Source organism: Mauremys mutica, chromosome 6 (genome assembly GCF_020497125.1).
Source record: "Mauremys mutica isolate MM-2020 ecotype Southern chromosome 6, ASM2049712v1, whole genome shotgun sequence".
In the NCBI taxonomy this organism is placed as follows: Eukaryota; Metazoa; Chordata; order Testudines; family Geoemydidae; genus Mauremys; species Mauremys mutica.
In genome coordinates, this window is record NC_059077.1 from 131,541,853 (window position 1) to 131,568,977 (window position 27,125).

Below are 27,125 nucleotides of genomic sequence, written 5' to 3' on the forward strand. Positions count from 1 at the left end.
GTGTTACAGGAATATAGGTATTTAACCTGCTTATTAGGGGTTTTTGTAAGTCCTATCAGGTGTCTATCTGCATCTTTAGGAGATTAAATACCTTTGTAGGTCTGACCCTTAGTCTCTCTGGGCCTCCGTTTCCCCCATATGTAAAAAGGAGCAATTATACCTTCCTTTCTCTCCTGTTTTTGTCTGTGTTGTCTACTTAGGCTGCAAGCTCTTTGGGACACGGACTTAACCATGTGTCTATACAGTGCCTTGTATAATGGGGCTCCAAACTTGGAGGATCTGGAAGACCTGCCCAGCAACATAAATAAGATGCAACAAGCAAGTGTAATAAAAAGAATGAAGCAGGGAGGGAGGATGAGTGTAGCTAGCTTTCTACATCAAAAAATAAAACAGACACTAAGAAAACCAGAGAAACTTCAGCTGATCTCTTTCTAGTCTTAAATCAAGCTTCGACCATGAAATATACAATCAAGATCCCTCTAGACTCAATAAAATAATTTATTTTCTTCTGGTAAAACAAAAGCCTTTTGAAAACAGACTCAGCTTTAATAATCTAGCCAAAATAAAAACATTAATTTGATTTAACTCCATTTCTCACCTTCATTTCCCAGGTTTCTCTGAAGTAGGCAGTAAGGTTTTTGGGGTAAGGGCTCTTTTCCTGCCCCAACCTCTTAAGTTGCATGCAAAATTATGGTACTAGATATTTAATAATTCTCTCAAAAGAGTTCCTCTTACCTGCTAGTTTACATTTTGCAGCTTGGAATGGAAGCAAATAGAAGCGTCTATCTAGTTTGTACACTTTGTTGTTTTCAATAAACTCACTGAAGCCATAATCAACATAGCATACCTAATAATTGAAAGAAAAAGAGAAACATTTATTTTTCATATTACAAGTATGTTAGTACTATTTTAATGATTTATCCAGAAAACACAAACTTGGTGGACTTATTATTTAGTAACACATCTTTATACAGCCAGCTGTTAACAAAAATCTGCTTCTCATTAACATGGTATATAATTTGCAATACCATTATATGAAAATTCTTCAAACTAACTTAATGTCAATTAAAAAAAGGTTTAGAAAAAGTGCTCCACACCCTTTTTCTCTTTCCTGAAATCACTGCAAGATCAGTGTTAGCTGTTCCTTGGAACATCAGCACTTCAAAGGGTACAAAATGATAGTGCTTTCTAGTACATATTGCCTCAGAACGGTACAGAAGATGGCAGTAAAGTGGTAATTCTGAATTTTTTGGCTTTTGTGGGTTTAGGCCAGACCCTTTAATAGTATTTCAATGCAGTTCTAGGTATTTCCCTTTTGTTTTTATAATGAGAATGGAACCTTTTTGAGTTAATTACATGGTTTGAGAATACAGCAGACTTCATATCATCTCGATAGGTATATTGCTCAGTCAGTGGGAGAAAATGGCTGATGGTGGTTGGAACAGAAGAAGCTATAGTGATGCTTTGTAGCAGCTTATACAGATGGTCTCTTGTTTTTCTGAACTACACACTGCACCATGCTAACTTCTTGAAGATCACCAGGCTCAGGGATAGCAATTTAGAAGCCTTTCTGAAAATCTGATGTGCAAACCAGACACTCCAGAAAGACAGACTTCAACAAGAAATCTGGAAGTGATACTTCAGAAAGCAGGCTGTTCTTGCAATGCACCATTGGCCCCCCTACTGTGCAAGCCATTGCAGTTAGCTATAATCTGGAGAGAAATCAGAGGTACATTAGCTACTATTGTCCTTGCAGTTTTTCTGCAGCTAATACTAAAGCCTTTGAATACTGGACAGATTCTCTCACCTCATGATTTCCCAGCTGAATGAGAACTCACACAGTTTTGGAACAGATACTTAAAACTGCATGTCTCCACTAGACTAATTTGCGAAGTGGACTAGTATTAGAAGTGTGTTTAGCAGATCTTAGTGGAAGTATGTCATGCTGACTAGGGAAGTAGAGACTGCAAAAAATAAAAACCTAACATTTAAGGTTAGTTAGTATAACTACATAGTGACACTAGACACAAAGGTTTGAAATTTTTCTTAAAAAAACTTTCAGTTCAGTCATGTTCTAATTCTCTAAAAGTAGAGCCACCAAAAATACAGTGACTCTAAAGAACAAGAAGAGAAACTGCAGCAGTGTAAAGAGTTCAATAATTTTGTTCAAGGTATTCCATTAACCAGCATACTGAGTACAATAGCAGGACTACCGAGTCAGCGTAAGTGAGCCTAAGCTCTAGTAGTGCAAAGCTGCAAAAAACACAGTAAGGATAGACTTGTGGTAACTGCACTAGGACTGGGCTCAGGAGATCAGCATTCTAGTTATCTATTGACATTTACATTCTATATCTGGAAGATGGAGATACTACTTCCAGGTTTCATAATGATGCACAGGATACATCAGTGTATTAGAGATACCAATGAACACAGAAAAGCCTAAAATAAAATAATAAAAGGAAAAATGCCACAGACCATTTACTGTAGCTGCAATGCTGTAATTATTTTTAAAACCATAGTTTTTTCATATAATGAAGAGCAAAAGCAATTTGTTGCTGAGTACTGCAGAGTGATTCTGCTGTGATAAATGCACAGCTATTACCTGTGTTATTATTTATACTAATTCTTTTTCACAAAGTGTCGGAATGGAAGAGTTGCTTGCCTTTATTCTATTGTCTTCCACTGAAATTATCTGAGCACGCAACCAGGCATCTTCCTCAGCATGTACAGCGACAAGTTGTCCAATGCTTACAGACTGCATTAGCAATACTGTGGGATTCTGACTATAATATTCTTTCATCTCATCTTCCATTAGTTCTTGAGCAGCAGAATAGTCTTTGCCCACGTACCTACAGTATGTCAGGGGAAACAAATCCACCAAAGAGGTAAGTACAGTAACAGAAAAGTTGAGCAGATGCAAAAGCTGAAACAGAAAAAGCATACATGTAGATATTTAGTCACATCGGTATCTGAACTTTCCTTCTCAAAAAATGAGGATACAGAAACAGAGTTATAGTTCTTAGAGAAGCAAAGAATTTAGTAGTACTATCTGAAGCTAGGTAAGGGTCTAATGACAGACCCAATATAACTGTTTGCGACACAAATTGGATTCAATTGTAAGTATCCAAAAAGAAAATTGCTAGTGGATCAGTCCAATACCGTAAGGGATCTTATAGTACTCTTTAGAACCTGAACTTTTCCAGTGAAAGTCCCTAGCACTTCTGGTAGTGAAGGTATATTTCATTTTATAAGCTGAGTGGTGTCTGAAGTCAGATATGATGTAACTAGGAAATTGGAACTTATCTTTGAAATTTTAAGGGATTGTGACCCTCCACATTCATGGAAACATTGGTTACATCAGTGATTTCACCAAGTTAAACTTTGTGCAAAAGGAAATTTCCCCACACGAACCTCAGGGAAACTAGAGCAGCTTTAGGCATCAAACTTGTCAGACCATCTGCTGCAGTCTCTCTCCTGAATCTCCAGACTTGATCCCTAATACTAGGCTGCTGTCCTCGTTCATCCCTAGACAATTTGTTTCCCAGAACAATCCATTCTTCAGCTGGGTCAGATTCTGATCTCCCTGATTGCCCCTCCATCCATTTCCCTTGGCTGTGACTTGGGAAAAAAGTGAAGTTATTTTCTTTAACTGTGGTTAACTCTAATCCTTTACTCATTACCATTCATGTGCTAGCCCAGCTGTTATCGTGCCATCAGCTGTCACACTGCTTCCTTTCACTTGTCAGTGGCAAAATGCAGAGCTGCAGTCTAGTAGATAGACAGACTACTGCAACAGCCCAGCTATAAAGGCAAAGGTTATATAAACCCAAACCAAGGGCAGAAGAGCACCAAATTTCATTTAAAAATGTAAAAAAATTATGCCATATGATCACTCAGGACATTCTTGCTTAACTAGTTTCTGGCAATATTCAAACATCCGATTAACAGGGTATTAAATGACTGTTTTCTCAAAGCCAATGAAGTATAAAATCAAGTTTATACAAGAAGAGAGATTTCCTTTTCCTGATTCTTTTAAAGTTATCTTTACATAACATTTACTTAGATTGTAAAATCACAACACTCCATCATATGCTAAGGTATCCAGCTACATGTTATATATTACTATATTTTGCGAACAGGAGCTGCTAACAGGGAGTTTCACAAGGGCGTTTAGAAGGGGAGTGGGAGTCCCTCACCAGCCGTAACCCCTTCCCTGTGGCCCCCCCCTAAAACCTGTAAACCGAACCACATTCCAAAACTCCTTTCTGTAAACCACCCTTCCACTAACTAGGAGACAATGCAGGCAGAAGCCCAGCAGCAGAGTGGGGGCTATCCAGTTTATTGCGCTGAGTGTTGCATGTATGATTACCTGCCCTGTGGGCGTGTGGCGTGTGTGTGCAGTCGGTGCAAGGAGCTCCTGGCCCTCAGAGACCATGTACGGACTTTGGAGGCCAGGGTGGCGGAACTGGAGGAGCTAAGAGAGGCAGAGAGGTATGTTGATGAGGCTTTCCGGGACACTGTAGAATTGTCCCACCTCCAGTCAGACAGCTCCTGCGCTGTTGAGGAGGAAGAAAGGCCCAGGGAAGTAGAGCAGTCAATGGGAGCAGAGGGAAACCTTCCCATAGTTGGGACCCTCCTTCCAGATGGTGCTGGAGTTGCCTCTCGCACTGAGGTTGCCTCTCCGGGGGAGGGAACTCCAGTTTCTAGGAAAAGGCAGGTGTTAGTAATGGGAGATTCGATTATTAGAAACGTAGATAGCTGGGTCTGTGATGACCGGGAGAACCGTATGGTGACTTGCCTGACTGGTGCGAAGGTTGCGGATCTCTCAAGGCATCTAGACAGACTTATGTGTAGTGCTGGGGAGGAGCCGGTGGTTGTGATACATGTAGGTACCAATGACAGAGGGAAGGGTAGGAGAGATGTCCTGGAAGCCAAATTTAGGCTGCTAGGGAAGAGACTGAAATCCAGGACCTCTATGGTGGCATTCTCAGAAATGCTCCCAGTTCCACGCGCAGGGCCAGGTAGGCAGGCAGAACTTCAGCGCCTCAATGCGTGGATGAGACGATGGTGTAGAGAGGAGGGGTTCACGTTCATTAGGAACTGGGGAAACTTCTGGGATGGGAGGAGCCTATACAGGAGAGATGGGCTCCACCTAAACCAAAGTGGAACCAGACTGCTGGCACTAAACATTAAAAAGGTTGTAGAGCAGTTTTTAAACTAGGAGATGGGGGAAAGCCGACTGCTGCAGAGGAGCGTGTGGATCGGACACAGACTTCTCTTAGGGGAGAGTCTGATGATAGAGAATCTCCAGGTTAGTCAGGAGCAGAGGACTGAAAAGTATAATGTAAGGGCCGGATCAGATGATAAACAGTCTCACAAAAAAGAATCTGGCACATCAGAAAAAGGCAGGCTAATAAACAAGGACAAGTTTTTAAAGTGCTTGTACACAAATGCCAGAAGTCTAAATAATAAGATGGGTGAACTAGAGTGCCTTGTGATAAAAGAGGATATAGATATAATAGGCATCACAGAAACCTGGTGGACTGAGAGCAATCAATGGGACACAATCATTCCGGGGTACAAAATATATCGGAAGGACAGAACAGGTCGTGCAGGGGGAGGAGTGGCACTATATGTGAAAGAAAGTGTAGATTCAAATGAAGTAAAAATCTTAAGCGAATCCACATGTTCCATAGAGTCTCTATGGATAGAAATTTCATGCTCTAGTAAAAATATAACATTAGGGATCTATTATCGACCACCTGACCAGGACAGTAATAGTGATGATGAAATGCTAAGGGAAATTAGAGAGGCTATCAAAATTAAGAACCCAATAATAGTGGGGGATTTCAATTATCCCCATATTGACTGGGAACATTTCACTTCAGGACGAAATGCAGAGATAAAATTTCTCGATACTTTAAATGACTGCTTCATGGAGCAGCTGGTACGGGAACCCACAAGGGAAGAAGCAACTCTAGATTTAATCCTGAGGGGAGCGCAGGAGCTGGTTCAAGAGGTAACTATAGCAGGACCACTTGGAAATAGTGACCATAATACAATAGCATTCAACATCCCTGTGGTGGGAAGAACACCTCAACTGCCCAACACTGTGGCATTTAATTTCAAAAGGGGGAACTATACAAAAATGAGGGGGTTAGACAGACAAAAGTTAAAAGGTACAGTGACTAAAGTGAAATCCCTGCAAGTTGCATGGGCCCTTTTTAAAGACACCATAATAGAGGCCCAACTTCAATGTATACCCCAAATTAAGAAAAACAGTAAAAGAACTAAAAAAGAGCCACCGTGGCTTAACAACCATGTAAAAGAAGCAGTGAAAGATAAAAAGACTTCCTTTAAAAAGTGGAAGTCAAATCCTAGTGAGGCAAATAGAAAGGAGCACAAACACTGCCAATTTAAATGCAAGAGTGTTATAAGAAAAGCCAAAGAGGAGTTTGAAGAACGGCTAGCCAAAAACTCCAAAGGTAATAACAAAATGTTTTTTAAGTACATCAGAAGCAGGAAGCCTGCTAAACAACCAGTGGGGCCCCTTGACGATCAAAATACAAAAGGAGCGCTTAAAGACGATAAAGTCATTGCGGAGAAACTAAATGGATTCTTTGCTTCAGTCCTAACATCCTCAGCCGTGAAGAAGAATCCCAAACCTGAGCTGGCTTTTGTAGGTGACAAATCTGAGGAACTGTCACAGATTGAAGTGTCACTAGAAGAGGTTTTGGAATTAATTGATAAATTCAACATTAACAAGTCACCAGGACCAGATGGCATTCACCCAAGAGTTCTGAAAGAACTCAAATGTGAAGTTGCGGAACTATTAACTAAGGTTTGTAACCTGGCCTTTAAATCGGCTTCGGTACCCAATGACTGGAAGTTAGCTAATGTAACGCCAATATTTAAAAAGGGCTCTAGGGGTGATCCCGGCAATTACAGACCGGTAAGTCTAACGTCGGTACCGGGCAAATTAGTCAAAACAATAGTAAAGAATAAAATTGTCAGACACATAGAAAAACAAACTCTTGAGCAATAGTCAACATGGTTTCTGTAAAGGGAAATCATGTCTTACTAATCAATTAGAGTTCTTTGAAGGGGTCAACAAACATGTGGACAAGGGGGATCCGGTGGACATAGTGTACTTAGATTTCCAGAAAGCCTTTGACAAGGTCCCTCACCAAAGGCTCTTACGTAAATTAAGCTGTCATGGGATAAAAGGGAAGGTCCTTTCATGGATTGAGAACTGGTTAAAGGACAAGGAACAAAGGGTAGGAATTAATGGTAAATTCTCAGAATGGAGAGGGGTAACTAGTGGTGTTCCCCAAGGGTCAGTCCTCGGACCAATCCTATTCAATTTATTCATAAATGATCTGGAGAAAGGGGTAAAACAGTGAGGTGGCAAAGTTTGCAGATGATACTAAACTACTCAAGATAGTTAAGAGCAAAGCAGATTGTGAAGAGCTTCAAAAAGATCTCACAAAACTAAGTAATTGGGCAACAAAATGGCAAATGAAATTTAATGTGGATAAATGTAAAGTAATGCACGTTGGAAAAAATAACCCCAACTATACATACAATATGATGGGGGCTAATTTAGCTACAACGAGTCAGGAAAAAGATCTTGGAGTCATCGTGGATAGTTCTCTGAAGATGTCCACGCAGTGTGCAGAGGCGGTCAAAAAAGCAAACAGGATGTTAGGAATCATTAAGAAGGGGATAGAGAATAAGACTGAGAATATATTATTGCCCTTATATAAATCCATGGTACGCCCACATCTCGAATACTGGATACAGATGTGGTCTCCTCACCTCAAAAAAGATATACTGGCACTAGAAAAGGTTCAGAAAAGGGCAACTAAAATTATTAGGGGTTTAGAGAGGGTCCCATACGAGGAAAGATTAAAGAGGCTAGGACTCTTCAGCTTGGAAAAGAGAAGACTAAGGGGGGACATGATAGAGGTATATAAAATCATGAGTGATGTTGAGAAAGTGGATAAGGAAAAGTTATTTACTTATTCCCATAATACAAGAACTAGGGGTCACCAAATGAAATTAATAGGCAGCAGGTTTAAAACAAATAAAAGGAAGTTCTTCTTCACGCAGCGCACAGTCAACTTGTGGAACTCCTTACCTGAGGAGGTTGTGAAGGCTAGGACTATAACAATATTTAGAAGGGGACTGGATAAATTCATGGTGGCTAAGTCCATAAATGGCTATTAGCCAGGATGGGTAAGAATGGTGTCCCTAGCCTGTGTTCGTCAGAGGATGGAGATGGATGGCAGGAGAGAGATCACTTGATCATTGCCTGTTAGGTTCACTCCCTCTGGGGCACCTGGCATTGGCCACTGTCGGTAGACAGATACTGGGCTAGATGGACCTTTGGTCTGACCCGGTACGGCCTTTATTATGTTAAGTATTTGCTTTGTATTCAATGTAATTCACCTTTGTAAAGAGAATCCATTACATATCAAGCCATGAATACAGGAATTATTGCATTTTTAGCTACAGTTCATTTCAAACATGAAATTCACTTCATTTTTAAACTGAAAATGCAACTCAATTTTTAAAATGTTCACTATGGCAGTGCACTCTACTGTGTTCCTTCCAAAATAGTAAACTAATAGAATCTCTATCTCTATCTATAAAGAGAATCAACTTGAATGATCAGGAGGCTTTAGCTTCAATGAGTGAGTTTATTCCTAAGGGAAAACAACAAAAATTACTATCGTGCTAGAAAGAGTTAAATCACATCCATGTATCTATATTGTAGGATCTAAACCTGTAAATATATGCATATACCAACCTACCTATGGCGGCAATATCCCTATTATGAAGTTTAGAGTGCAAGTGAGGTGGCTAAAGTGCTTGATAACCACAAAATCATGCTCACTAGGACTACTTCTAACAATGCAAATTGAATATCTTAAAATCCCCATCCAACTGCTTCAACTTCTATTCTACCCTGGTTAAATCTCAGACAGCAGGGTATCATCCAAGCACCAATCTAAACTAAACAAAGGAACAGCCGAGACAGTGTCATGGTCCAAACAAATAAGAGAGGAATCTGATCACACTGATAGCATTGCATCCAACACCGTCTCACTAGCTTCCCTAGTCATAGAATATCAGGGTTGGAAGGAACTTCAGGAGGTCATCTAGTCCAACCCCCTGCTCAGAGCAGGATCAACCCCAACTAAATCATCCCAGCCAGGACTTTGTCAAGCCTGACTTTAAAAACCTCAAAGGAAGGAGATTCCACCACCTCCCTAGGTAAGCCATTCCAGTGCTTCACCTAGTAAAAAAGTTTTGCCTAACAACCAACCTAAACCTCCCCAACTGCAACTTGAGGTCTTTACTTCTTGTTCTGTCATCTGCTACCACTGAGAATAGTCTAGATCCATCCTCTTTGGAATCCCCTTTCAGGTAGTTGAAAGCAGCTATCAAATCCCCCCTTATTCTTCTCTTCTGCAGACTAAACAATCTCAGTTCCCTCGGCCTTGCCTCATAAGTCTCGTGCTCCAGCTCCCTAATTATTTTTGTTGCTCTCTTTCTAATTTTTCCACATCCTTCTTGTAGTGTGAGGCCCAAAACTGGACACAGTACTCCAGATGAGGCCTCACAAATGCCGAATAGAGGGGAATGATCACATCTCTCGATCTGCTGGTAATGTCCCTACTTATACAGCCCAAAATGCCGTTAGCCTTCTTGGCAACAAGAGCACACTGTCAACTCATATCCAGCTTCTCGTTCACTGTAACCTCTAGGTCCTTTTCTGCAGAATTGCTGCCTAGCCATTTGGTCCCTAGTCTGTAACAGTGAATGGGATTCTTCCATCCTAAGTGCAGGACTCTGCACTTGTCCTTGTTGAACCTCATCAGATTTCTTTTGGTCCAATCCTCTAATTTGTCTAGGACTCTCTGTATCCTATTCCTACCCTCCAGCATATCTACCACTCCTCCCAGTTTAGTGTCATCTGCCATACTCCTTCAGTAGGACAGATGACATGGAATGGGGAGTATCCCATTGGGGCAGATGTACAATTGCATCATTTCTCCCTCTCAGAGAGTGAACTATCCAAAGCACTTCTTCCCACAGCAAAGACCTGAAATCAAGGAGCAAGTCTATCTAGCTTTGAAAAGTGAATTAATTTGACCACAAAGAGAAATATTTCACATCATTTCCAAGGACAGGCAGCTTGGACTCACCAGGATGTCTACCTCCTGAAACCACTGCATTCATTTACCTCCCATATATAGTAGAATGAAACCTCTCTCTCTCTCTCTCTCATGATCAGCAGTGTGCGATTCCATTAACCCTTCATGACAGGATGGATTAATTTAAGAGGGCAACTTCCACCACTGCATTCTAGCTTCTATGCTTCAACTTTTGAAGGGTAGAGAAATGGAGGAGATTAATAGTCTAGGACAAGACTGTTGCAATATTCATTAAAAGGCCTGGTGTTCTCCCTCAGAATTCAAAGCCAGCTTTTCACCTTACTTCATCCCAGTAAAACAGATCTCATGCATCGCCAGGAGTTCTGTTTGTCCTAAGCAACAGTCCTACCAGCACAAGGATGTAATCGCTCCCTACGCACACATCTCTAGTGGAAAATACAGTAGGAAGATTTTTTTTTTATACATTACACATATACACATACACACACACACAAATAGGTGTTGCCATACCAACTATAATGAGACTAATTAAGGAGGGCTATTATCAGCAGGAGAAAAACTTTTGTAGTGATGATCAGGATGACGAGATAACCGGCTCTGTGGATGAGGGGAAAGCAGTGGATGTACTATTTCTGGACTTTAGCAAAGCTTTTGATACAGTCTCCCACAGTATTCTTGCCAGCAAGTTAAAGAAGTATAGGCTGGATGAATGGACAGTAAGGTGGATAGAAAACTGGCTAGATGGTCGGGCTCAACGGGTAGTGATCAATGGTTCCATGTCTAGTTGGCAGCCGGTATCAAGTGGAGTGCCCCAAGGGTCGGTGCTGGGGCCGGTTTTATTCAATATCTTCATTAACGATCTGGAGGATGGTGTGGACTGCACCCTTAGCAAGTTTGCAGATGACACTAAACTGGGAGGAGTGGTTGATACGCTGGAGGGTAGGGATAGGATACAGAGGGACCTAGACAAATTAGAGGATTGGGCCAAAAGAAATCTGATGAGGTTCAACAAGGACAAGTGCAGAGTCCTGCACTTAGGACGGAAGAATCCCATGCACTGCTACAGACTAGGGACCGAATGGCTGGGCAGCAGTTCTGCAGAAAAGGACATAGGGGTTATGGTGGACGAAAAGCTGAATATGAGTCAACAGTGTGCCCTTGTTGCCAAGAAGGCTAATGGCATTTTGGGTTGTATAAGTAGGGGCATTTCCAGCAGATCGAGGGATGTGATCATTCCCCTCTACTCAGCACTGGTGAGGCCTCATTTGGAGTACTGTGTCCAGTTTTGGGCCCCACACTACAAGAAGGATGTGGATAAATTGGAGAGAGTCCAGCGGAGGGCAACAAAAATGATTAGGGGGCTGGAGCACATGACTTACGCGGAGAGGCTGAGGGAACTGGGATTGTTTAGTCTGCAGAAGAGAAGAATGAGGGGGGATTTGATAGCTGCTTTCAACTACCTGAAAGGGGGTTCCAAAGAGGATGGATCTAGACTGTTCTCAGTGGTAGAAGATGACAGAACAAGGAGTAATGGTCTCAAGTTGCAGAGGGGGAGGTTTAGGCTGGATATTAGGAAAAACTTTTTCACTAGTAGGGTGGTGAAGCACTGGAATGGGTTACCTAGGGAGGTAGTGGAATCTCCTTCCTTAGAGGTTTTTAAGGTCAGGCTTGACAAAGCCCTGGCTGGGATGATTTAGTTGGGTTTGGTCCTGCTTTGAGCAGGGGGTTGGACTAGATGACCTCCTGAGGTCCCTTCCAACCCTGAGATTCTATGATTCTATGACAAGAAGGTGTGAGTAACAGTTTGGGAAAAATGCTAAGCCATAAAAATGTTGGCATACTGTGGGGCCATGGGGGTACCCACAGCAGTGCCACTGATTTGAAGGTATACATTGTCCTCACCCACAAAAATTTCACATTTGAGGACAAAGTCACAAAGTTCAGCCACCAGGTTAGCCATGACGTTATCGGGGATACTGTTCCTGACGGCTTGTAGTCCAACTTTGTGTAGAATGACATCCATTGAACAGTATGTAATAAGTGTACAGTAAATTAATGTCAAAATTAAAGACTGAAAAATAAAATGTTGAGCATGGTTCCAGATCTGACAGAACACAAAGCTGTGGGGAGAAAGACAGGCTCTATGCACCTCCCTTATTGATGTGAAGCATGTAATCTGCATTGGTTGATTAATATTATAGCATACAAGACCAAGTCCTTGCTTACACTGGCCATTTTTCCCTCAAAAAATCATCCCACAGTTGCTGCCACCAGTTCAGATTTACCATTATCTTTGTTTTTTTTAAATTAATTTACCTGAATATAACTGAACTCTTCCAGGGGCTCCCTATATTTTCAATTCCCCCTTGTGTAGTAAGTGTATCACCATTTTTTAATAACCTAGGCTCAGTCACAAACTCAAGTGGCCTTTCCTTTATTTTGATCAGTGATTTTTCCATTCAGAGAGAGTCTGGTATACCATCTTGGTTAAAAGTTTTGGCACAGACTAGTTTACTGGTTTTAGACACAAGATCAAGATAAAATTACAACCAGCCCCCTGCAATTGTAGCACTTAAAAACAAAAGAGTAAGAACTTGTTTGAGGTAAAGGACAACTATGTGAACGTTGTTAAGGCTCAGACTGAGAAAGAAAAGTGTCTAGTCACATTTTGCCCATAAACCCAAAGTAGATGGCTGTTTCTGATACAATTATCAGCATAATGGTTTAATTATCAGTATGCTTCAGAGTTAACACTCCATTTAGAACAGTTTCCATCTTTCTACAGCCCAACACCACTGTTTTGAGGCTCTTAATTTTCTCTAACTAAAACAAGGGTGGGCAAACTTTTTGGCCTGAGGGTCACATCGGGTTTTGGAAATTGTATGAAGGACCAGCCTCCACCTCCTATCTGCCCTCCCCCTTCCCGGACTCCTGCCCCATCCAACCACCCCTGTTCTCTGATGCCCTCCCGCCCCCTCCCCCGGACCCCATCCAATCCCTCCTCTCATTCCTGATGGCCCCTCTCGGGACCCCTGCCCCATCCAGCCACCCCTTATCCCTGTCCCCTGACTGCCCCCTGCTGCCCCATCCAAACCCCCCTCCTTCCTGACTGCCCCCTTGGGACCTCTACCCCCATTCAACCCCCTATTCCCTCCCCCCCACTGCCCTGACCCCTATCCACACCCCTGCCCCCTGAACTCCCCAGGCCTCTATCCAACCCCCCCGCTCCATGCCCCCTTACTGTGCTGCCTGAAGCACCAGTGGCTGGCACCACAGCCACGCCACCTGGCTGGAGCCAGGCCACGCTGTCGCCACCACCACACAGCATAGAGCACTGGGTCAGGCCAGGCTCTGCAGCTGTGCTGCCCCACGGGTTGGGCAGGACAGTCCCACGGGCCGGATGTGGCCCGCGGCCCGTAGTTTGCCCACCCCTGATAAAAGGATTAGAAATTTAGTTTTGAAATTTAGTAGAAATTTGTATAATTGATCAGATTTATATATTTTTATTAAATGTATGCATAATTTGGTTCCAAATCCCTTATAACAGTAGTTCATAGACTCAAAGACTTTAAGGTCAGAAGGAACCATCATGATCATCTAGTCTGACCTCCTGTTATTTAAATGTATGTTCTTATTACCATTACCTTTGGTCTCCCCCACCCTTCTTTCCTCCTATTGCTCACCATACCTTGTATAATTAGGTTAGTAAGCTCTTGAGAGACAGTCCTTCCCCCACCCAAAGTATCCGTAGAGTGCTTAGCACAATAGGGCCCAGATCCTGACTGGGAAAATTTTTTATTAAATGTAAGCTTAAACTCTGCAGAAACTGACTTAGCCACGAGAGGAGTGTTGATACACCACTCTACCTAGTATCTGCTCAGTTCATCCTGAGGTGCTATGTAAAGTAATTTTCAAGGGTTTGTAACTAAACTTTTTTGGACGAAAAGTCAGCACAGTGGCTACTATATATGTACTTCATAGAGATTACATTTTCTACGTTCTATCACAACGTAAAGAAGACTAGTAAACCTAACATGGGATTTCCTGACACAAAGTAGCCACTTTGTATATGTAAACATAGCAACAACAATCCTTTCTAGAACAGTGGAGCTATTTTAATGTTGGTCCTCAGTGGACTAAGCCACAAATTAACATGCAATCAATTCAAAGCACTATTAAATTATTATTATATTTAAGTGCAAATTTTAGTGCATAGTCATTGTCCTTATGTTTATATTACATTGTAGTTTTCCTTTATAGCTGAACAAATACACCTAGGCTAAAGGGTAAATCATAGTTTTAAAAGGGGTCAGATATAATAGGAAGGTGACATCTGAACAATATGATGATGAAGAGGAGGACAATTTAAAAACCCCCACTATCCAATGGCAGCTGAACAGCCTCAGCCCTTCTCTGCTTCTTACTCCAAAACTTATGCTGAGATTAGTTTAATGAATCTTCACTGACTCACTCCTGTTCAATTTTGCAATAGCAAACTAAATATTTATATAGTATTTTAAATGTGTTAGTATTGTTAGTAACTATTACAGTTTGTTAGTGCAGTTTTCTATTGTTCTATTTTCTTTTGTAAAATAACTTTTTGTGAGCAAAGTAGTGAGGAAGTTGATTGTGCAGAATGATCTCTGGATTTTAGAAAAAAAATGAAGAAAGTATGAAATAAAGACTTGCCTAATAACAACTTCGTTAGTGTTGTTCAGTTCTACTACCAATGCAGATGGAGATGCTTCTGCTGGAATGATTAAAGGAGGGACCATTATATTTTCTGCACGCTGCTCTTTGGTCTTTTCCATTAACTGAGAGCACTCTTGCTCAATCATTATCTTCAGATCTTCATGGATATGGACATTATCAGTGGCATTCAGATTCTCATCAATGTACTTTTGTGGTTTAGCATAGAGGATTGCCTTTTTAGGGCTGTCACTTATCTGGTTGACAGTACATACATCAGATAATAAGTCAAGATTATTCAGAGCATCCTCAGGAAATTTTACTTTGTATGTGTCTTCATACACCTTGGGAAGTGCATTAGCCCATAGACCATTGGAATAGTTAAACAAAATTTCTGCAACTTTCTGTTTGAAGTCAGTAGTCAGAAAAGCTGATTTGGTCTCCACAACTGGCTTTAACAAAGGATTTGCTTTTGAAGATGTTCTTTCATGGTCTATGCCACTCTTCACTAATTGTTGCATTTTCTTAGCAGGATAAAGGAGTACATCTGTATGCCCACCAGTGCACACTTTTTCCACCTTGAAAGAAGGAAAGCACAGTGAGATATTGACCATTTGTAAGTAATCTAACCTAAATATTTTAAGAATGAACTATTCATTTTATATAGTCTTCAGAAAATATCGACAGGAATTTAAGCATGAGCTATTTTATTTTGTGCATGCAATGATTTCCCTTAACATCTCCTTTTCCCTTTACAGGGGACACTGACCAGGAAAGCAGGACACATAGCCTTCCCAAAGTGAACACTGGATCTACTTACTGCATTAGGAGGTGCTTAAAGGCAAGTTTCCTCTTCTGCCCCTGTGATGGGCAGAACACAATCCAATCTACTCCAAAACTGATTTTCCCAGCCTTGGACCCTAGAGCTCGTTATTTTGCATGACAACAAAATCAGCACTGATCTGACCTCCTCATTGGCAGTTTTAGCAGAGATAAGGACCAACTCAAGTATGAGAGATGCTCCTCTGCTCAAGAGTAGCTCTGTTCTTGGACTGACTTTTACTAAATCAACAAGGGCACTTTGGAGGCCTATCAAATCTACAGAGTAGGGGCCTCAAAACCTCCTCAAAGCACTTCCAGGCAGCTCCAGGGCCTCTGAAACTTGTCCATTAATGACCTCTCCACTTTGTATGAGGCCCCAGGCCCCTCCCCAGGGAAAGAATATTAAAATATACCAAGCCCCCATTGATGAGGGATTTGGCGGTGCATTTTTAGAGAGACTGGAGACTGACTGCTGCCACATGGAGGGGAGGCCCTACCCGTGGGACTGTGGAATGGCTCATTTTCAGAAGCCCAGAGATGTCCTATGCGTCTGACAAAGTGGGTATTCACCCACGGAAGCTTATGCTCCAATGTGTCTGTTAGTCGTGCCACAGAAAACTGTCGCTTTTATAGATCCAGACTAACACGGCTACCCCTCTGATACTTGGGGGGGAGGGGAGACTGTCTAGCCCAGAGAGCAACCCTATTAATATGCACACTGGCATTTAGGGAAAGGAAAACCAGGAATATAGGGAAAAGAAGCGCCAGAGAAGAGATGGAAATGTGAACTAGGATACAGAAGAAGCACAGAAAGAAAACAGACTAAGATCAAATGTAGATAGATTAACCTGAAGGATTTAATGAGCTATTAAAAACTCCCATTTGACTGAAGCAGAACCAAATTAGAAAAAAAAAAGATTAAAACAGAACTGGTAACCACTGCTATACTTGGGACTTTGTACAGCCCAGGAGAAAGCAGTGATTCCCTCGTGGAACATGCTAGGTCTCCAAAAGTGGCTTGGCCATTTTCTGTGAACACATTTTAAGGGTAACGGTCTTAGAGGCTGTTTTCTTTACACTTGAAGTGCCCGGAAGATTTGTACTTCTATTGGAAGAATGAGGAGAATTCACACTTTTTGGAGCTCCTCTCTCATTCTGGAAGGAAGGGAAGGTGGATGGAGTAAGTCACAATGGAATTTGGTGCTAACTTTCAAAATGAATGTGGTGCAGAGCTTTGGGACCTTATACATGCTTTTCTGAGGAAGTGGCTGTGGTGGCATCTTTAACTACCAGGAGCTGGAGAAAATTTAAGGGGCCACCTGTAATCTGAATAAGGTAGTGCAGATGCAACACTTCGGTGTTTACATGAAAAATTCAGCATTCTTTATTTGGCTTTGTTTGAATGACAGAGCCCAAAAATCTTGTTGGCTATGGGCAACTATAGCTCTTAGATTCATTAGTACAGCACTTTGACCTCATGGACTGCATTTTTGGGCTGTGTAGCCTGGGAATGAGAGACAGATACAGACATATACTTACATCAATGCTTCTCCAAAGGTGCTTACCTAGCAGTGCTACAGGTAGGGCAGAACCCTTAGTGTGGATGTGCCAAGGCAATATACTAGAAAACCCTTCAAAGATACTAGCAAATAGCTTCTCTCTAGCGTTCAAGAGCCCTGATTATACACATATAATTGAGACAGTGTGCAGGTGCGTAACTGTGGTTCTTTGAATACACTGCCTCTGTAGATCCATGCTGTAGTGGAAGGCTTTGCCAGCCTTCTAAAAAGACCTTATTTAATAATGGGCTCTTCGTTCTAGCAAAGAAAAGTATAACACAATCCAACGGCTGGAAGTTGGAAGCTAGACAAATTCAGAAGGGAACTAAGGTGTACATTTTTAACAGTTAGTAACCAGTGGAACAATTTACCAACAGTGTATCCTCTTCATTGACAATTTTTAAATCAAGATAGGAAGTTTTTCTAAAAGATCTACTCTAGGAATTATTGTAGGAAAGTTCTCTGGCCTGTGTTATACAGGAGGTCAGACTAGATGAACATAACAGCCCCTTTGGGCCTCAGAATCTATAAAAGCAATAGCAACTGTAGTCGCTTGAGCACCCCTTTGCAGAACACCGTTTTCAGGCCTGCAGGTATAAGACTCAACACATCCTAAGCGGTCACTGGTTTCTGCCAACTCATTCAAATATCTATTACAAAGTCCCAGCTGGGAAAGAAGGCATGGGGATCTGCACAAGTATGTATTTAAACTAATCTTGCTCATTTGAGAATGATTTCTCCAGATCCACATTCAACTTAACAGTACAAGGAAAAGAGGACAGAGAAGTACTAATTGAAGTGTTCACGAACTTCTCCCAAAGGAGATGCTAAATCAAGAACAACACGGCATGAAAGGAACTGCAAATTCCATTGTACATCACACAAAGGGCAACACTCCATTAAGTATGCCCTGGAATGGAGGCTTTAGGGCATCTCCAAGAGCAACTCCAGCTCTAGCGTAAAACAAGGTCCAAGCCACTTGAATCAGAGTTAATCTTCATCCAAAAAACATTATCTCCAAAAACTACAGAGAGCCTAGAAAAAGCTTTACAGGACACCTTTCCTCCATTAATGATCTAGAGGATGGCATGGATTGCATACTCAGCAAGTAGGGATAGGATACAGAGGGACCTAGACAAATTAGAGGATTGGGCCAAAAGAAATCTGATGAGGTTCAACAAAGTGACAGAGGATGTGGAGAAAGCTAGTGTACTCAATGCTTTTTTTGCCTCTGTCTTCACAGACAAGGTCAGCTCCCAGACAGCTGCACTCTGCAGCACAGTATGGGGAGGAGGTGACCAGCTCTCTGTGGGGAAAGAAGTAGTTCGGGAATATTTAGAAAAGCTGGACGAGCACAAGTTCATGGGGCTGGATGCGCTGCATCCGAGGGTGTTAAAGGAGTTGGCTGATGAGATTGCAGAGCCATTGGCCATTATCTTTGAAAAATCATGGCGATCGGGGGAAGTCCCGGATGACTGCAAAAAGGCTAATGTAGTGCCCATCTTTAAAAAAGGGAAGAAGGAAGATCCAGGGAACTACAGGCCAGTCAGTCTCATCTCAGTCCCTGGAAAAATCATGGAACAGGTCATCAAGGAATCAATCCTGAACCACTTAAAGGAGGGGAAAGTGATCAGGAACAGTCAGCATGGATTCACCAAGGGCAAGTCATGCCTGACTAACCTAATTGCCTTCTATGATGAAATAACCGGCTCTGTGGATGAGGGGAAAGCAGTGGATGTGCTATTTCTGGACTTTAGCAAAGCTTTTGATACAGTCTCCCACAGTATTCTTGCCAGCAAGTTAAAGAAGTATGGGCTGGATGAATGGACGGTAAGGTGGATAGAAAACTGGCTAGATGGTCGGGCTCAACGGGTAGTGATCAATGGTTCCATGTCTAGTTGGCAGCCGGTATCAAGTGGAGCGCCCCAAGGGTCGGTGCTGGGGCCGGTTTTGTTCAATATCTTCATTAACGATCTGGAGGATGGTGTGGACTGCACCCTTAGCAAGTTTGCAGATGACACTAAACTGGGAGGAGTGGTTGATACGCTGGAGGGTAGGGATAGGATACAGAGGGACCTAGACAAATTAGAGGATTGGGCCAAAAGAAATCTGATGAGGTTCAACAAGGACAAGTGCAGAGTCCTGCACTTAGGATGGAAGAATCCCATGCACTGCTACAGACTAGGGACCGAATGGCTGGGCAGCAGTTCTGCAGAAAAGGACCTAGGGGTTATGGTGGACGAAAAGCTGAATATGAGTCAACAGTGTGCCCTTGTTGCCAAGAAGGCTAATGGCATTTTGGGTTGTATAAGTAGGGGCATTTCCAGCAGATCGAGGGATGTGATCATTCCCCTCTACTCAGCACTGGTGAGGCCTCATTTGGAGTACTGTGTCCAGTTTTGGGCCCCACACTACAAGAAGGATGTGGATAAATTGGAGAGAGTCCAGCGGAGGGCAACAAAAATGATTAGGGGGCTGGAGCACATGACTTATGAGGAGAGGCTGAGGGAACTGGGATTGTTTAGTCTGCAGAAGAGAAGAATGAGGGGGGATTTGATAGCTGCTTTCAACTACCTAAAAGGGGGTTCCAAAGAGGATGGATCTAGACTGTTCTCAGGGGTGGCAGATGATAGAACAAGGATCAATGGTCTCAAGTTGCAGAGGGGGAGGTTTAGGTTGGACATTAGGAAAAACTCTCTCACTAGTAGGGTGAAGAACTGGAATGGGTTACACCTAGGGAGGTGGTGGAATCTCCTTCCTTAGAGGTTTTTAAGGTCAGGCTTGACAAAGCCCTGGCTGGGATGATTTAGTTGGGTTTGGTCCTGCTTTGAGCAGGGGGTTGGACTAGATGACCTCCTGAGGTCCCTTCCAACCCTGATATTCTATGATTCTATGGAAGTGTTTGGAGCAACACTCCTGATGAGCCACAGTTACTATGGTGAGGGGGGAGGGATAGCTCAGTGGTTTGAGCACTAGCCTGCTACATCCAGGGTTGTGAGTTCAATCCTTGAGGGGGCCACTTAGGGATCTGGGACAAAAATCAGTACTTGGTCCTGCTAGTGAAGGCAGGGGGCTGGACTCGATGACCTTTTGGTGTCCCTTCCAGTTCTATGAAATAGGTATCTCTCCATATATAGCCATTTACATCTCTTCTTTGAGATGGCATCAGCATAATCTCATTTCTGGGTTTCTAGTGAGTTATTCGACCATCAGACCAGGAAGGTGGGCTGGGAAGTACTTTAGAGTTTAAGAAATGCCTTACAGATGGGTAAGCATTTAAAATGCTCAGTCAAGAAACCAGTGATGTGTAAATGCATATACACGAATCCAGGCTGAGCAGCTTTGCAGATTTCTATAAACCAACAGGCTCTGGGACAATAAGCTTAAGAGCCTGAAGTACTGACACCCCAGTGAACTAATATTTTCAGTAAGCAACGCTTGCCTAGTGGAAAGAGTTCCTTTTATATCAATTCCCAAAGGCTACAAAAATTCCAATTGATATGCAAATGCCTTGCGTCATCTCTCCAACTCAGAGCCTTACTGACATGTAAGGTATTAAGCCTAGCTTCCCTGGGACATAAACTAGATTTTGGGAAGAGCATTAAAAGATTGTTAGTTTCATTACGGTACAGACTTGAGGCTCCAACCGACATCAGGTCTACACACTGTACTAGGTACTACATAAAATGAAAGACATTCCCTGTCTAAAATGTTTTCCACTGCCCTGCTTCCTCCGATGTTGCCAAGGCTGCCTCTGAAACTAAAACTAGAAATCAGAAGATGACGGGCAAGTACAAGACCATTTTCTAGGCTGTTTAGCACAGTCCCAGAGACACAGACATGATAGATGAAATGTTGGAGAAAATGAAGAACCTTGCGTTTTTATCTCAAGATTGATGAAACCCCTTCTCCTGTTTGAGGGGGTCTTTCACCTGCAACTCACGGTCATGTGGAAGGTTGAAGGTTTTCAGTCAGCAGTACTGTCAGAAACAGATGATGCCACCTTACAAGGTGAAGTGTCAAACTAGGTATAGGATATGCACTACACACTCCTCAGTCACCCGGTCCTTTTACTGAGCAGCAGCAAAACTATAGGCAGGCATAAGGAGCAGCTTTTCCTACAGATGAAGCTATACCTGGCCATGACAGCTTGACTTTGGGCCATATGACCATTTAGCTGGATAGAGCACATTATAAAAAGGGATAGAGCATGTTTCCCTCTCTCCTTGGACTCCAGGATATCAAACAAAGTAGTGTGTATTTTCCTGCACAGCTGAAGTTTCCAGTTCCAGACTGTTATACTTTATCAACACCTGGACTTGTCTGAAAACATCAGGTGGTGAGATAGAAGAAAACTATTTCCTCATGAGAGGCCAAAGAGGAAATAACCCTCCTCTTACCAGCAAAAAGGGAGGTGTCACACATTTGCTACCCCTTCTTCCTCCTCTGAAGAAGGGCATTAGGAATACTGGTCAGAGGGGGATGATGTCACAGATGATGGAGCCATCTTGGTCCACTCTGACACATCCACAGAGTGCATGGCAAAGACAATGTCTTAACTTTCTTGATAGAGAAAGATAGGTAAATAAGAAAGAATGAGGAATACTTGTGGCACCTTAGGGTATGTCTACACTACCGGATTATTCCGATTTTACAGAAACAGATATTTGGAAACAGATTGTATAAAGTTGAGTGCACGTGGCCACACTAAGCACATTAATTCGGTGGTGTGCGTCCATGTACCGAGGCTAGCGTCTACTTCCGGAGTGTTGCACTGTGGGTAGCTATCCCATAGTTCCTGCAGTCTCCCCTGCTTATTGGAATTCTGAGTTGAGATCCCAACGCCTGATGAGGCCAAAAATTTGTCGTGAGTGGTTATGGATAAATGTCGTCAGTCAATCCTCCCTCCGTGAAAGCAACGGCAGACAATCATTTCGCACCCCTTTTCCCTGGATTGTCCGGGCAGACGCCATAGCATGGCAACTATGGAGCCCATTCAGCCTTTTTCACTGTCACCATGTGTCTACTGGATGTTGTTAACAGACACGGTACTGCAATGCTACACAGCGCCATCCCCTTGCCTTTGCAAGTTAGCAGAGACGGTTACCAGCCCTACTGCACCGTCTGCTGCCTTGCAAGTTGATAATGACAGTTACCAGTCACACTGTACTGTCTGCTGCTGTCATGGGTGCTCCTGGCTGGCCTCGGTGAGGTTGGTCGGGGGCGCATGAACAAAAATTGGAATGACTCCCCAGGTCATTCCCTTCTTTAAGTTTTGTGTAATGGAGAGTCAGTCCTGCCTAGAATATCAGGCAAGCCTACTAAAGAACCAGAGAGACAAACAGCCGCTCTGGGTCAGAGCCCCAGACATCCTGCTGAAATGATGAGCTGCATGCCATTTTAGGGGGTGTCCCTGCAACAATGCCACCCATTGTTTCCTTCCTTCCCCCATTTGTGTAAAGTAATAAAGAATGCAGGAACAACAACACTGACTTTATTGCCTCTGCAAGCAGAGATCAAAGGGGGGAGAAGATGGCAGCCTCCAGTTGCTATGATATTCCAGGCAGGAGTGAATCTCCATTAGACAAAGCTTAAAGAAGAGAATGACCGGGAGTCATTCCCATTTTTGCCCAGGCGCCCCCGGCCGACCTCATCGAGGCCAGCCAGGAGCACTCACAGGATGAGGATGACGGATACCAGTCCTACTGTATCATCTGCCATCCGCAAGGCAAGGGAAGGGGATTCGCCGCGTCTGCCAGCAGCATCCAGTAGACATACGGTGACATTGAAAAAAGGCGAGAAAGGAATTTTTTCCCTTTGCTTTCATGGGGGTGGTGGGGGGAAGCGGAGGGGGAGAAGACACATACCCTGAACCACCCGCAACAATGTTTTTGACCCTTCAAGCTTTGGGAGCTCAACCAAGAATTCAAATGGTTTTCAGAGAGTGCGGGAACTGTGGGATAGCTACAGTCATCAATCTCCCCTCCCTCTGTGAGCGTCCATTTCATTCTTTGGCTTTCTGGTACACTTGGCTCAGCTCCTTAAGTTTCACGCAGCACTGTGTCGAGTCCCTGTTGTGGCCTCTGTCTCTCACAGCCTTGGAGATTTTTCAAATGTTTTGGCATTTTGTCTATTGGAACGGAGTTCTGATAGAATAGATTCATCTCCCCATACAGAGATCAGATTCAGTATCTCCCGTACGGTCCATGCTTGTGCTCTTTTTTTGATTCTGGGAGTGCATGGTCACCTGTGCTGATCAGTGCTCCACACTGGGCAAACAGGAAATGAAACTCAAAAGTTCGCGGGGCTTTTCCTGTCTACCTGGCCAATGCATCCGAGTTCAGATTGCTGTCCAGAGCGGTCACAATGGTACACTGTGGGATAGCTCCCGAGGGCCAATACCGTTGAATTGCAGCCACACGAACCCTAATTCGAAATGGCAATACCGATTCAGCTCTACTCCCCTCACCAGGGTGGAGTACAGATATTGATATTTAAGAGCCCTTTATATCAAAGTAAAGGGCTTTGATGTGTGGACAGGTGCAGGGTTAATTCGGTTTAACGCTGCTAAATTAGAAAAACTCTTAGTGTAGACCAGGCCTTAGAGACTAACAAATTTATTTGGCCATAAGCTTTCGTGGGCTAAAACCCACTTCATTGGATGCATCCAGTGCAAAATACAGTAGGAAGATATATACGCAGAGAACATGAAAAAAAAATAGGTGTTGCCATACCAACTATAACAAAACTAATCAATTAAGGTGGGCTATTATCAGCAGAAGGAAAAAAAAAAACTTTTGTAGTGATAATCAGGATGGCCCATTTCCAACAGTTGACAAGAAGGTGTGAGTAACAGTAGGGGAAAAATTAGCACGAGGAAAGAGTTTTACTTTGTGTAATGAACCATCCACTCCCAGGGTTTATTCAAGCTAATTTAATGGTGTCCAGTTTGCAAATTAATTCCAATTCTGCAGTTTCTCACTGGAGTCTGATTTTGAAGGTTTTTTTTGTTGGAGTATTGTGACTTTTAGGTCTGTAATTGAGTGACCAGGGAGGTTGTACTGTTCTCCAACTGGTTTTTGAATATTATAGTTTTTGAGGTCTGATTTGCGTTCATCTGTGTCCATTTATTATTTGGCCAATGTCCATGGCAGAAGGGCATTGCTGGCAAATGATGGCATATCACATTGGTAGATGTACAGGTGAATGAGCCTCTGATGTTGTGACTGATGTGATTCGGTCCTATGATGGTGTCCCTTGAATAGATATGTGGACAGAACTGGCAATGGGCTTTGTTGCAAGGATAGTTCCTGGGTTAGTGGTTTTGCTGTGCGGTTGCTGGTGAGTATTTGCCTCAGGTTGCGGGGCTGTTTGTAACTGAGGACTGGCCTGTCTCCCAAGATTTATGAGAGTGACGGACTGTCCTTCAGGATAGGTTGCAGATCCTTCATGATGTGCTGGATAGGTTTTAGTTGGGGGCTGTAGGTGATGGCTAGTGGCATTCTGTTACTTTCTTTGTTGGGCCTGTCCTGCAGTAGGTGACTTCTGGGTATTCTGGCTCTGTCAATCTGTTTCTTCGCTTCAGCAGGTGGGTATTGTAGTTTTAAGAATGGTTGAAAGAAATCTTGTAGGTGTTTGTCTCTGTCTGAGGGATTGGAGCAAATGCGGTTGTATCTTAGAGCTTGGCTGTAGACAATGGATCATGTGATGTGGTCTGGATGAAAGCTGGAGGCATGTAGGAAAGTATAGCAGTCAGTAGGTTTCCGGTATAGGCTACCGCTCTGAAACCTGTCACTATGCAAGGTAAAGGAGTGTCTCCTGTTTGTTTTAAAGCTGTTATTTCATGATGTCCTATACACCCCACATAGGAAAGAGGACCCCATCAGAAAGGCCAAAGCAAAGCGGCCCTAGAAGAGGTGCCCCAAATGCCACAGAAACAGAGCGCTCGGAGTCCACAGGATAACAAGAGCCCTGGAATGTCAAAGCACCTCTACTCTGAAAGCTGTCCTGACGAGTCTTACATCCTGTGCGAGAGCACAGAGACTGCACAGAACCTAGGCATAATATCCACAGGCTGCATTAGCATCTTCCCAGAAGGCTGGAAGTAATTTTTATATTATATATATATAAATATATATAAAAAACATTTACTTGAATTTTGCCAGCTGATATATCCCAGATCCTCATGATAAGGAAAATAAGAATATTTCCCCTTAATTTATATTCTCTTGCTTTTTCTATCATTTATTCTGTTCTCGTATCAGATAGAAGAGAAGGTAGGAGACCTAAATACCTCAAGGGGAGGAAGGAACAAGCCCAAGAAAAACATCTGACATCAAGGGTAAAACTAAAACTCTTGCTGTTCAACCAGTGAGGCAGATCATAATTGGAGAGTGTAAAGGAAGCCACCAGACAAGCTATGTTCATATTAACAAGTCTGTTATCCCTTTGATTACTCATTACTCTAGTTACAATGACTTTCACCATTTCAAGTATCATCATTTGCTAATTCACCCCCACCTACAATTTTCATCTCTTCACACTGCTTCACTGCCCTGATGCAAGTTGACTGTTTTTAACTTGGTTCATGAAATAAGATGTACATTTATCAGAACTATAATGTTCTAATATTATAAAGATAATCAGGAGGATTAGTTGTCATGTTTATGTCCAGTGGGACTTGTCACTTCAGACAAAGCAGAGGAAAATGCTCTCTCAAAAGTTGCACTTTTCCCAAACAGAGCTAAATATTCATTCACAAATCTCCTAGTGATCAATAGCCAGAAAAGTTTGAGTATAAGAAAACATTTCCTTGAAAAAAATCTGTATCACTGCCTTTATGTTAAAGGAAAAAGCTAAATGTAAGAACTATTAGAAAAGACATTTGTCACATAGATGCTATAAAAAAGATTGAATATTTCTATTAAAAATATTAGCAGCTTCTGTGGCAAGACCACCAAAAACTTACTGTGCAAATATGAGGCCAGTATTCAAACTGTTGGAGTAAGGCTGTATTAAGTTCCTCTTCATATATTTCTCTGTAAAACTGTGGCATCTTCGATAACCAGATACCATTGCTGTACTTATTCAAAACTTCTTTAACACGATTCTGAACTTCATTTATGTTAGAATTAGAAGGGCCAGTGGGGATGCTGTGTGTTTCTGACACTGGCTTGTTCAAATTATCTGTAAAGATGGAAAAATTACAATTTTCAAGTGGCAGTTTGTTCTACAATTTCCTTTTAAAGAACAGTAGCATTTAACTTCAGAAAGGGGAACTACATAAAAATGAGGAAACTAGTTAAAACAGAAATTAAAAGGTATAGTTCCAAAAGTGAAATGCCTGCAAGCTGCATGGAAACTTTTTAAAAACACTATAACAGAGGCTCAAGTTAAATGTTTACCCCAAATTAAAAAAAAATACAGTAAGAGGACCAAAGTGCCACAGTGGCTAAAAGTACAAAGTAAAAAGCCATTAGAGGCAAAATGGCTGACCCAGAGCGGCTGTTTGTCTCTCTGGTTCTTTAGTAGGCTTGCCTGATATTCTAGGCAGGACTGACTCTCCATTACACAAAACTTTAAAAATTGGAAGTTAAATCCTATCGAGGAAAATAGGAAGGGGCATATACTTGACAGAGTTTAATTAGGCAGGCCAAGAAGGAATTTGAAGAGCAACAGCAAAAAAAATTTAAATACATCAGAATCAGGGAGCCTGCTAACAATTGGTGGGGCCACAGGATGACTGAGGTGTTAAAGGAGCACTCAAGGAAGACAAGGCCATTACAGAGAACCAAAATGAATTCTTTGCATTAATCTTCACAGCAAGGGATGTGAGGGAGATTCCCACACCTGAGCCACTCTTTTTAGGTGA

General features: G+C 42.5%; 1 protein-coding gene across 4 annotated transcripts in view; it reads right to left on the minus strand.

Moving 5' to 3' along the window:
• Window positions 1-27,125, minus strand: part of TDRD7 (tudor domain containing 7) — a 117,929-nt gene that overhangs the window by 36,676 nt on the left and 54,128 nt on the right. For all 4 annotated transcript variants that reach the window (XM_045021099.1, XM_045021100.1, XM_045021096.1 and 1 more), the window contains exons 6-9: window positions 26,223-26,440; window positions 14,874-15,451; window positions 2,663-2,849; window positions 736-847 (exon numbers count right to left, since the gene is read on the minus strand). In XM_045021099.1, coding sequence (XP_044877034.1) covers window positions 736-847; window positions 2,663-2,849; window positions 14,874-15,451; window positions 26,223-26,440 — 1,095 coding nt within the window. The remainder of the gene's footprint in view (window positions 1-735; window positions 848-2,662; window positions 2,850-14,873; window positions 15,452-26,222; window positions 26,441-27,125) is intronic.